The following is a 12,788-nucleotide window of genomic DNA, read 5'->3' as shown; positions in this document are numbered from 1 at the left end:
AACCAAGTTGTATTATTGCTAAATATTTGTAAGATTTATAAGAATATTTCTCCAAAACCTAAAGTTATTACATCCAGTAGATGATTAGAATAATCTTAATATGCAATCAGACTTCCTGCAATAGAAGCTCAGTCTCTCTTCTGGGTTCCACAGCTGTTGGGAGGAGTGGACCCAGCCTTATGGTTGTCAGATGCTTGGGGGGCAGAGTCCAGCCCTGCCTGCTAATTGTGTATCAACAATGTGCACTCAGGAGATTTGAGGAAGGATGGGTGGCAGGGAAACCTCACCTTAGGATGTGTTGGGGCATGTGTGTTACAGCTGTGTGTACCAGTAAGTGCTAGCATTTCAGATTTTGAAGCCTTTGCCCTTTGTCTCTCCTGTCTTGGGGCTGTTTGGTGCATGGGTAGTGGAGGGAGAATGTGTGAAGCTAACCATCTTTCAGGCTGGGGAAGTGTGTGGGGAAGTGAAAAGAGCTTGACTTTTATTTTTTTAATTAAAAAAAAAGTATTTATTTTTGAGAGAGAGAGCGAGAAACAGCACAAATGGGGAAGGGGCAGAGAGAGAGAAAGAGGGAAACACAGAATCTGAAACAGGCTCAGAGCTCGAATCCATGAAGTGTGACCTCATGACCTGAGCTAAAGTCAGACGCTTAACCGACTGAGCCACCCAGGCACCCCAGAGGTTAACTTTTAGATTCAAATAGAACAGACCTGGTTTTTGGTCCCAGCTCTGTCACTTCAGAGTTTGGATACTTTTTGCAAGTAAATTAACTTTATCTGATCCTTACTTGTATCACTGTGAGATACAACCTCGTAGGGTTGTCATGTGGGTTACATCCAGCCAAATACCTGTGGGCTACTTAATTAGTTTCCCTTCATTTTCACACCCATCAACTGGAACCACACCCATCTCCCTGTGATCCCTGACTGTGCTCAGCCAGCATTTCAAATTACTTACAAACTACAGGTTAATTTCCTTCATCAGTGAGATCAAGTCTGTTCCACCTTGTGGAAGATCATTCTCTGGATCTGGTTATAAAAATATGTCAGCGGACCCTTCTCCCCTTATTAAATCAAGCAACTTTAAAATGCCAATGAAAAGGAAGAGTTTTATATTTTGAAAATAAATTCCATCATGGTATTTATATAACATACTTTAAAGATTCAGAAATAGGGGCGCCTGGGTGGCTCAGTCGGTTAAGCATCTGACTTCGGCTCAGGTCATGATCTCACTGTTCGTGAGTTCGAGCCCACGTCGGGCTCTGTGCTGACAGCTCAGAGCCTGGAACCAGCTTCAGATTCTGTGTCTTCCTCTCTCCACCCCCCCACCCCCCCCCCCCCCGCCACCACCACCACCCCCTGGTCACACTTTGTCTGTCTTTCTCTCTCACAAGTAAATAAACATTAAAAAAAATTTTTTTTTTAAAGATTCAGAATATAGTTATACAATAAAGTTGAGTGGGATTTGTATTATAGCAAAAGGCTGGCAGAAGGAAGGACAGGGTCCCTAAGTATTTAAAACAAGCAAAACAAATAATAATTTCTGCTTTTAGTGATACTTGCTCACCATTTTGGATGACAGCAGCTTCCTATTTTAGAAACCATCTCCAAAAGGAATGCTTTCAGCTATTAATAGCAAGCAGAGCTTTGCTGGATGGACAGAGGGAGAACATTTCAGTGTCAGTGGAACTCAGTATTTAACCCTCCTAGATTTTTGCTATTAGTCAGTGGAAGTGGAGCAGATTCTCCAGAGAAAGGGAAGCTATGTTTCATTATGTATGTAGGCCATTCTGGATTTTGAGCATGTCTGGTTCTTTTGCTACATTTTCTATGTGAAGTTTGTATATGAAATTCTTTCCTGAGAGTGACTAAGGGAGACACTTCAGGCTGCTGAGAAACAGGAAGGATAGATGGTAAAGTACTGTGAGTCAAGCTAAAAAAGGTAAGGCCAGGGGTGCCTGACTGGATCAGTCAGAAGGGCATGCAACTCTTGAATCTCAGGTTCATGAGTTTGAGCCTCACGTTAGGTGTAGAGATTCCTTATAAAAAAAAAAAAAAGTAAGGCCAAAACAGGGGAAGATAATACAACCACCATTCCAGCATTGGAATTTACCATTATCTTTTCATTGGAAGCTTCACGCTAGACTGGGGCTGGGAGATAATAAGCACTATATATTTATATATTTAGTGATTCCATGTATTTAGTGATTCACATTTTTCAGAGTGTTTTGTTGCATAATTTGATCCTCACAAACCTCTTTGAGTTAGGTAGGACAGGCATCATAATCCTCATTTGAGTGACTATTCAATAAACACTAAGACAGGGGCCAGATATCAGGGCTGAAGAAGAGAGTACTACCAGGTTCTCTGCCTGTGGGCTCACCTATAGGAGGAAAGGAAGGCAGAGAAGGAGATGATTATGACACAGCATGGTAAGTGCTGTCAAGGTGGTATGGATGAGATTCTTGGGGAATACAGTGTGTAATCCATCTCCAGGGAGGACTGGACTATTGAGAGGAGAGATGCCTAAATGGAATCTTAAAGGAAAGTAGGACTTGGTGAGACAAAAGGCATACAGACTGAGAGAATAGGTTGTGCAATGACTTGGAAGTTTGATGAAGCCTGCAGAGATTGAGAAAATTGAAGTTCATTTGGTTTAGAGGCAGTAGAGCAGTTTGCTTGTTTAAGAAACAGCAAGAGATGAGCTGGAGAGGGGGGCAGAGGAAAGACTGAATGTCATTGTCCTCACAGGCATTTGGACTTTTAAGATGAAGGCATTAGAGAAACGCTGAAGACTTTGAGGTGAGAAAGGAACAATATCAGATTTGTCTTTTAAAAGATCTTGAGAGGGGGGGCACCTGGGTGGCTCAGTCAGTTGAGCATTTGACTCCTGATCTTGGTTTGGGTCATAATCTCATGGTTCGTGAGATCAAGCCCTGGGTCAGATTCTGCTCTGACAGAGTGGATCCTGCTTAGGATTCTCTCTCTTACTCTCTCTGTGCTTCCCTGCTTGTGCACACATTGTACTCTCTCTTTCTCTGAAAATGAATAAATAAACTAAAAAAAAAAAAAAAAAGAGAGATTCTCTCTCTCTCTCTCCCCCTGCCCCTCTCCCCCACTTGCATTCTCTCTCTCTCAAATAAAAAATTAAAAAAAAAAATCTGTGTGGAAGATGGACTACATGAGGGCAAAATAGAGATACTAATTGGCGTCTATCTATTGTGAAAGCTTCACCTAAGCAGTGGTAGTAGGAATGGAGATTTTGGTTGGTAATCCTCAATATTCGGTGTTACTTTAGATCTGAAGGAAAGAGAAGAAGCTTGAATGACTCTCAGGCCTGTGGCTTAGGAACCTGGGTGAATGATAGTGCTGTTCACCAACCTGGGGAATCAGGAAGAGGGAGCAGGTTGGAGGGGCAGAGTTTCAATTGCTGTGCTTTGGGACAACCTAAATGAGATATCCAGGACACAGGGCTGGAGCTCACAAAGGTGCCATGTGAATTTGAGAGTCACCTGTGCATCAGTGACATCACCCAGGGAGAGTGGGCAGGGTGAGAAGAAAAGTGAGCAGAGATTGGCACCCTGGAAATACTGATGGGTCAGAGGGGCAGGTGCAGAAGAGAAGAACAAGAAGACAACTAAGATGGAAGACCAGTAAGGGGAGGAAGAGACCCAGAAGCCAGAAAAAGGATGCATTTAAAAAAGTGTTTCAAATTTGGGACAAGAATCAATTGACTTGAAGAGTAAGGGAGAGTCATTGGCTTTGATATTGGTCTTGGGAGGTTTGGTGTTAGCCTGAGATCCCATGTGGAGTTGGTAATGGCCCACAGCAGGCCTGGCTTTTACTGTGTGACATTGTTGGTTTTCAAGTAGAGTTTTTAAAAAGTCAAGAATATTAAATAAAGTTGCTTTTTGATGAAGCAGAGGGTAAAAGTAACATTCAAACTGCCTTGTATATGGAGTCCTATGGTAATAGTAATACTGTTACATATTCTTATTTCACAACAGACAACTCTCAGAAGTCAGGAAGCTGAAGTGTTAGAAAATTTCTGAAGGAATGTTTTGTTGACTTAAACTGAGGTCTTCAAAAAAATTAGATCATCAGCATCTACTTCTCCCTTAATTGTAATCAATTCTGATATTACCTTTATTAATATTTAGATATGCTGAAGCCAGATTGCCGATTCAAAGAGCAGAGCTCAAAGTCATCTGCCGCAGAGGAGTATCTGCTATGGGAGCTACTGCGGGATGTCTCTGCGGCTCGTCCCGCACAGAGCTCTGCAGCTCGCCGGCTAGAGCATCTTACCTCTAAGCTTCAGAAAATTGATGAACAACTGTTAGCAATAGAGAACATTGCTGAAAACATAGAACGGGATTGCCCCAGACAAAAAGTGCTAGATCGACATTGTGATAAGGTAGACTGTCTTTTATTTTAGCTATTTGTTGGTTACTGAGTTATTAGAGTTTGGTGTGATGTAAGTTTGGACATTTGATTTTTCAAAATAATGGGAAATTAATTAATTTATTTATTTTTTGAAATTAGGTTTCTCAACCTCAGCATGACTGACATTTGGGCCAGATAACTCTTTGTTGTAGGAGGCTGTCCTGTGCATTGTAGGATGTTTAGTAGCATAATAATAATAACAATGTCTTCAGATGTTGCCAAATGTTCTTTGGGTGGCAAAATCACCCCCAGTTGAGAACCACTGCCTTAAACTTTTAAGAAGTGAACCAGTGCTTCCTACCATGGAAAGAAATAGTTGAATTAGAAAACAAGAATGTGGTTTTAAATGAACCCTGCCCTTAATTATCATTTTCTTCAGCAAGATTTTTTTTTAACTTTACAAATATTGTTGTCTTTATATTTGGAATTCTCGGTTTCTTTTAAATATTTTACACAATGGGAATAGTAGTCCTTAGATGGTTTCTGTATCTTTAAAAAATACTCATGAGAAAGAGATTATTTATGTGTATTATCATGGTAGTTAGACAAATAGAAAGGAAGTCTTAAACATGAATTAATTATTTTGCACAAACTTTTTTTTTAGGAAGTAAAATTCACATCAAATAAAGATTAAGGAACTAACAGTAAAAATATTTTGAGTGTGTAAAAGCCTTGTATTGGGAAATGCAAATTGGTCTGCAGGATAAGAATTCCATCACTGACTTACCTAACAAATATTCCAGGTTGCTAGCAGGTTGAGATTTTAAAAGATGTATTTATTAGGTTTATAGTATTTCTTTAATTCAAACATTTAACACATATTAAAAAGTTAAGATTAAACACATGTGAAATTACACTGAAAAAAATACGAGGTAGGGCTACTATTAAGTAACATTATTATGATGTTTATTTGGTTGTTTTCCTTTTTGTTTTTTTAACCCAGACTTAAATATATCACTTCAAAATGAGTGTTAAGTTTCAGAGTCATCTTTGGAACTCCTTATTTCAAGGAATCACTTTCAAAGTTGCTTTATGTCCTAGTATATTAAGCATATCTAAAGTCAAATATGTTACTTAGCCTTGAATCTAGTCTTAATCCTGGCTTGCTCCAGAGTCCAAGAGTTTGTTCCTTCAGTAAACATTGAGCTTCTGCTATATGCTGGGCCATGTGCTAAGTTGTGGGAATGGAAAGATAAACAAGACATACATAGTCACTACTCTCAAGCAGCTTAGAATCTAACAAAGGAAGACAGATGTATACTCCAGTATATGCGTATGAACAGGGTGCAGCGAGAACAGTATTGGACACACGACCTGTTGTGACTAGAGAAGTGAGTGAGTGAAGGGGTGGCATCAGAGAAGGCTCTGTAGAGCTTACTCTTGAGCTGATAATGAATTGATATTCATCAGTGAGATAAGGAAAGGCTGATGGGACATTGTGAGGTAGAGGTTGATGGTACTGGCTTTTAAGACATCTGGCAGTAGAGGTAGGTAGGGGCAGCTAAGGCATGATGGAAAGTATTGTTTTCCATGTCAAGTGATTAGGATTTTATCCCATAAATAGGCAGTAGGAAACCACTGAAGAATTTTAAGCAGTGAAATGATATGATCAGATACTCTGGCAGCAGTGTGGAGAGGAGATTGGAGAGGATAAGACTGAGAACAGGGAGATCAGTTGGGTCACAGTGGTTCTAAACTGACTCATTAGAGTCATCTTGGGGAACTTGTTAGAATTGCAAACTTATGGTCTCATACCCCTGAGATTCTGATTCTAAGTAATCCTAGGGTGGGACCCAGGAATTTGTGTTATTAGTAAGCTTCAAAAATGATTCTTGTGTAGCTAGCTCTGTAATTTTTGTAGTTAGCTCTATACTGGGTTTACTGATTGATGTTTGAGATCCACTGAATACCAAGCCAAGAAGTAACAATAACCTGAACTTTAGCATTGAGGATAAAGGGAAGGATGTTGCAGGACTCAGAGGGTGATCGGTTGTGGGAAGGTGAAGAATAGAAAGATCACAATGGCGTCCAGATTTTGGGCCTGGAGTCATTTTCCAAACTAGGGAAGAAGTAGTATGTGTGTTTTGGGAGGAGGGAGGCACAGTGATTTCACTCAGAAACATGTTAAATTTGAGGTGCTGTGAGATTAGTAGGCAGTTGGATATATGCTTCTGGAGCTTAGGAGCTAGATTTGGGTTGATGGTACAGATTTTAGAGTCCTTAGGAGGAAGTTCGAATCATAATAGGGCATTCACCCAGAGAGAGTACACTGAATGAGGAGTAAAAGAGGATAAAGGGCACAATTTTGTGGGTGCACAAACTTTTAAAGATGAAGATTCAACCACAAAGCTTGAGAAGGAGCATTCTGAGGTAGTAAGAGACTCAGGAGAAAGCAAGCCAAAGGAAGAGTTTCGAGAAGGAATTTCCACATATCTGGATCCATTACATAAAAGGACAGATGTGTAAGTCGTGATCTTTTTCAAAATATACATGGCAGGCCTACTGAATCTGGGGTGGTAGGGTATGGACAGAGGAAGGGGCAGTGGCTTGGCAAGGGGAAGGGTGCAGATCACACACATGTATTTTGAAAAAGTTCCTAAAAATTCTGTAACCGCTCCCCTCTCGGCCCAAGCCTTTTTTAACATTGGAGGACAGGGATTGTGCCTTTTGCTTGGCACATGTCAGGCATTTGATGAATGTTTATTTAATGGCTATCTTTGCTCTCTCAGTTTTAGATTCTGACAGTAATAAAATCACATTTATATAATAAAGACTTATCACCAGAACAGTTAATAATAATTGTAGCACAAGCTTGGGAGACAATTTCAAAGGAAGAGAGGTTGCTCAAACTCCAAAAGTATTTAGTCTGCTAAGGTGACTACTTTCAAGGAGCTAGCACTAATTTAAATGAAACGTTGGGCACATTGTTTTAAAATATTCTCATCCTGTTGTAACGTACACATAAATACAGAGGTTTTGACTTGTGTATTTTAATTAATAGAACAGACTGTAAGCCTGGAAGAGGCAGAGGGATACTTTTGCACAAGTGCTGACTAGGGGCTTTGAAGACCTAGGTTGAGATCCATATTCTGCCACTAAGAAAGTCACTCAATTTCTTTGGGCCCTCTTCTCTCATCTGTAAAATGAAGGTTTTGTCTAAGTGGTAATTAACATTCCTCCCCAGTCTAAAATTATGTGATGCTGTTTTCCTTAGGAAAGGTTAAATCATTTAGACTACAAATAGATAAAAATTTCCTTCTCTTTATCTGTCCTCACCATTTAGCTCTTACTGGATGTAATCCCATTTCCCTTGTTTAACAATGTTGTGAAACTATCAAACTAAAATTTTCAAGTTATTTTTTTGTATGTGTTTTTCTACAGGGTGCATCCTTAGACCATATTGAATTGTCCTCTGGTCTTGAATCTGAAAAAACATCTGTTTCAAAAGCCACTGGTATTTCAGAAGGTTTGTGTGTGTGGTGGGGGGAGGGGGGGGCCTGACCTTGCTCTGAAAGGGGAAGCATTGCCCTTGGGAGTGCCAGAATTGGGGACAGTTTTCATTTGTGAGCTGAAGCCATCAGTCCCCTAATTGTTAGATTAGGTATTTTTGTGATCATGTGATTGGCTCCTACCCGTGCCATTTTTTCCTGAGAAGCCAGTGCTGTAAACTCCTAGAGTGGGGCAGCACCAGCCACACACTCGCTGAGGTTGCACACAGCTTTGTGCTGTGGTTGCTCTTTGTCCCTGGTCATCTGCAGAACTGGAATTTGAGGTTCTGATTAAATGGCCAGGCAGTGGTGAGATGGTATGTTTTTGCATTTCTCGTTGAAGTAATGAAACGAGGGTACTTAAAAACTTTTCTACTATATCTATAGTTGTTATCCTTACACTGTCTTTCATTCAGTCTTGTCAGCAATGTAATGCATTTTTTAAAAACAGGCTTTGGTTTGTTGATTCTGTTTAATTTTTTTTAATGTTTATTTTTGAGAGAGAGAGAGTGCAAGTGGGGGAAGGGCAGAGAGAGGGGGACAGAGAATCCCAAGGAGGGTCTGTGCTGACAGCAGAGAAGCCCAATGCGGGGCTCAAACTCATGAACTATGAGAGTATGACCTGAGCTGAAACCAAGAGTTGAATGCTTAACTGACCGAGCCACCCAGGCGCTCCTAATTTTCTTTTTCATAAATTTCTATTCTTAGCTTTATGATTTCTTCTGTTTTTGAGAGCTTAACCTGTTGACTTTTTCCTAACTTCATTCTTTATCTTTTTCTAATGTGTGCATTTGATGCTGAACGTGTTCTTGTAAGGACCCAGACAGGAGTGTTGATATGAACCACGTTTTGGTGTTGTTCAGATCTAAGTAGTTTGTAATTTGTATTAATATGTCTTCTTTAGGGACATCTGGGTGGCTTACTCTGTTAAGTGTTCAACTCTTGGTTTTGGCTGAGGTAATGATCTCACAGTTCGCTTGGGTCTCCATGCTGACAGCACAGAGCCTTCTTGGTATCTCTCTCTCCCTCTCTCTTTCCTCCTCTCTCTCCCTCTCTCTGCTTCTCCCCCACTTCTGCTCACTCACTCTCTCAAAATAAATAAATAAACTTAGAAAAAAAATATCTTCTTTAGTTTGTAAAAGGGATTTTTAGATTCTCAATATTATGGGGTTAGGGCTATATTTTTAATTTATTTACATTTTCATTGTATTATGTTTGTTTGAGAGAGTAAGCACACACATGCAGGGGAGGAGCAGAGGGAGAGAGGGGAGCAGAGAGAGAGGATCTTGAGCAGGCTCCATGCCCAGTTTGTGATCTCTCACAAACTGTGAGATCATGACCTGAGCTGAAAAATAAAGAGTAAGATGCTTACCCAACTGAGCTACCCAGGTGCCCCTGGAATTTTCTCTTTATTTTTGGCTTATTTTATATTTTTGATACAAGTGTGTCTCAGTGTATACATTTTAAAAATTTATTCTATATGGGAGAGGAATGATTCTTTTAAGTTGCAGGTTTAATGTTGGTTATTTTTCATCCATTTCCTTTTGGAGTATTGCTTCCTCCCCATTCTTTCTGTTCTGTTTTCTAAAACACCAGCTATTTGGACCTTCTCGCTTTATTCTGTCTCTTAACTATTAATTGCCATCTTTTTATCTCTCAGTGATATATTCAGGGTGATGTCATCCAATCTGTCTTTTAGTTTACTAATTTTCTCTTCCGTGTCTTCTTTGCTGTAGGATTTAATTTTTTTTTTACTGCATTCTTAATGTCTACAGGTTCTGTTTATTTCTTTTTCAAATCTGTTTGCTGGATGTACTATCCTGTTCTTTTATTATGGTTTCTATGCCCTTTTATCTATTTAATGATTTTAGTAATATTTTATGCCCTTTCATACTGTTTTACTTCATGTGTGCATATTCTCAGTAGTCAAATCTGCATACTGCTCTCTTTCATGGTTGTTTCTTTGTGCGATTTGTAATTAAAAAAAATTTTTTTTAACGTTTTTATTTTTGGGGTAGAGATAGATAGAGAGCAAGCAGGGGAGGGGCAGACACAGAATCTGAAATAAGCTCCAGACTCTGAGTTGTCAGCACAGCGCCTGGCGTGGGGCTCAAACCCACAAACCATGAGATCATGACCTGAACCAAAGTTGGACGCTTAAATGACTGAGCCACCCAGGCACCCCTGTAATTTTTTTTTTTTTTTTTATCATGAACTTATCTTTAGGAGAGTTCTGCTGGGTTGTATACACTTGTCTTTGAAGTGGTTTTGTATTTGCTTCTTGCTATCTGCTGAAGTAGAAAGAGTTTGGGGAACAAGTTTTCCTATACATTTCTGGGCTTGGAGTTGCTTTACTACATAGATGGTATAAATTCAGATCCCATACCTGCTTGTGGCAAGACAGAGGTTTTGATTTCTCAGAGTTGACTTATTTTTCTCCCATATACCATTCAGGAAGATAGAAAACTTCTTTGCTGCTTCTCCATGGTTTTTCTTATCCTCATTTTATGGACAGACCTATCCTTCAGTGCTCTAGGCCATGTGAAGGTAGCTCAGTTCTTCCCACGGCTGATGGCAGAAACCACATCTCCTGTTTCTCTATGGACTATCCCAGCATCCTTCTCCATATATTGCCCAGCTTTGATTCCTTTTTCTTTTCTGGCACTGGGGGATTTCTTTATTTACAGGGCTTGTTTGCATATTAATCTATCTATTTTATTTTTTAATTCCTTTTAAGTAGGCTCCATGCCTACTTAAATGTGGGAGTTGAACTCACAACCACATGACCTTGAGATGAGGAGTCACATGCTCTACTGACTAAGCCAGCCAGTGTCCCTAATCTTTTTTTTTTTTTTTTAATTTAGCATTTCTTCTGTGTTTTTATAACAGGGTATGAACCTGTCCACTTCAGCTCAGTCTGCCATGTTTTCTGAAACAGATAATAAACTTAACAGTTTTGGGGTGCCTGGGTGGCTTAATTGGTTAAGTGTCCAGTTCTTGATTTCAGTGCAGGCCATGATCTCATGGTTCGTGAATTCAAGTCCTGCAACAGGCTCTGCTCTGACAACACAGAGCCTGCTTGGGATTCTCTCTCACACTCTCTCTCTCTGCCCATTCCCTGCTCACATTCTCTCTCTCTCCTTTCTCTCTTTTGCTCTCTCTCAAAATAAATAAACTTTAAAAAAATAATAAACTTAATTTTAAAAAAATAAGCATAATTTTTTTTTACTATGAGAGAGGTTAAGTTTTAAATATATTCAATTATATCATTATATAGTGGAAAGTTATCAAAATAATACGTTGTAAACTTCTATCTGTTGCCATGTAAAAGGGTTAACTAAGCGTTGTATCTTTTTTCCCTGTGCTTTCTTTCTTCTACTATTTTCCTTTGGATTAGCACATTTCCTGACTCATAGGAATGAGGAGGATCAAAGTGACAAAGAGGAGATTTCAGAAGCTGAATTTTCAGTAACAGAAACTCATTCTAGTCAGAAAACCTGTGTATTTCCTTCTGCTGATTCAGCGGTCAGCCTTTTCAGTGGCCAGAGTACAACTTCTCCTGGTATTGTTCTTCCCTTTTTTTGTTTACACTCTTATCTTCCAATACGCTATTGCTGAAGAGTGTTTACTGGGAACACAGTTGTGAAGGATTTGTGAAGCTATTTTGCAATATTTATAAATTTCGGGGCAAGGGAAGTTACAATTTGTACCATTTATTGAAGAACTGTATTGTCATCTTCATTAGATATTGCAAGGATATATCTCTAACAAGATATAATGTATGATTAGATATCTCCAAGTTATTTTAATAAAATGTTAAGTGTATAGCAACTGGAATTACTGTACTATCTGATTTTTACAAAAATTGAGAAATTCAAACTCTGCCAACATTGAGAACCTTGAGTTTTAATTATGAAAACAAAACAACAGCTGTAGTGTATTGAGCCTCTGCTGGGTCCCCGATATTGCTGTGTTACATGCATTGACCCTGGTGTAAGCCTAACCTGTGAGGTAGATGCCATTATTGTCCCCATTTTATAGTGGAGGATATTGAGACTTAGAAAAGTTTAGTGCTATTTTTCTGTTTCATTTGGAGCTGGCAGTTAAAATGCTATTGTTTAGTCCTAACAAATACATTTTGTCATATGAATAATAGGTTATACTAAATATAACACTTGGGCTACTGATAGTGGCTTTGAAATATATATTTTTTAGCCCTTAGCTATTGATGGTCAAAAATGATGAATTTACTGAGGGTTTATAGTATATTTTATTATCATTTTTAAAGTTAATATAAGCAGTAAAAATGCTATTTAAAAAAACTGTTGTGTAAGGTTTATTTATTTATTTTGAGAGAGAGAGAGTTGGGGAAGGACACAGAGAGAGTGAGACAGAGAATCCCAAGCAGGCTCCATGCTGTCAGCACAGAGCCTGACATGGGGCTTGAACCCATGAGCCATGAGATCATGACCTGAGCCGAAATCAAGAATCAAAAGCTCAATCAGCTGAGCCACCCAGGCTCCCCAAAGATGGTATTTTTAAACGACATTGCTGTTATTTAAATAAAACTATTAAGAATCTGGCTTTAAGTCCTGTAATTTTTTTCTCTAAGTTCTTTGTAGATTCCATTTGTGTTTTAGTCATCACAGGGAGACAATCATTTCTGCTTCACCAGGTTGTTGTGAAGATTGACTATTGTATATAAAGCACTGAGCTGCGAACCTGATTCCTCTAGGGTCTCCGTCATCGGCAGCTTTTCTCTCTCCACTTACAGGGGAGAGTTGACAAATGACGTTAAGGAGGTTGCAGAGAGTTCTGACTGTATGTGAGAAGCATAAACTCCATTTTATCCCAGGGA

The 12,788-nt window shown here is 39.2% G+C and overlaps 1 protein-coding gene across 11 annotated transcripts in view; it reads left to right on the top strand.

The window, feature by feature from the left end:
- CPLANE1 (ciliogenesis and planar polarity effector complex subunit 1) overlaps positions 1 to 12,788 on the top strand; it is a 144,773-nt gene that overhangs the window by 99,429 nt on the left and 32,556 nt on the right. For 10 of the 11 annotated variants that reach the window (XM_086677296.1, XM_086677327.1, XM_086677291.1 and 7 more), the window contains 3 exons: positions 4,160 to 4,413; positions 7,824 to 7,908; positions 11,328 to 11,492. In XM_086677296.1, the coding sequence (XP_086533422.1) occupies positions 4,160 to 4,413; positions 7,824 to 7,908; positions 11,328 to 11,492 (504 nt within the window). The remainder of the gene's footprint in view (positions 1 to 4,159; positions 4,414 to 7,823; positions 7,909 to 11,327; positions 11,493 to 12,788) is intronic. The other variant, XM_086677311.1, reaches the window with a different exon arrangement.

The sequence above is a fragment of the Puma concolor genome, chromosome A1 (genome assembly GCF_028749965.1).
Source record: "Puma concolor isolate L17-30 chromosome A1, mPumCon1.1.hap2, whole genome shotgun sequence".
Classification (NCBI taxonomy): Eukaryota; Metazoa; Chordata; class Mammalia; order Carnivora; family Felidae; genus Puma; species Puma concolor.
The sequence above is the reverse complement of the archived record's forward strand: the minus strand, read 5'-3'. Positions and strand labels throughout refer to the sequence as shown.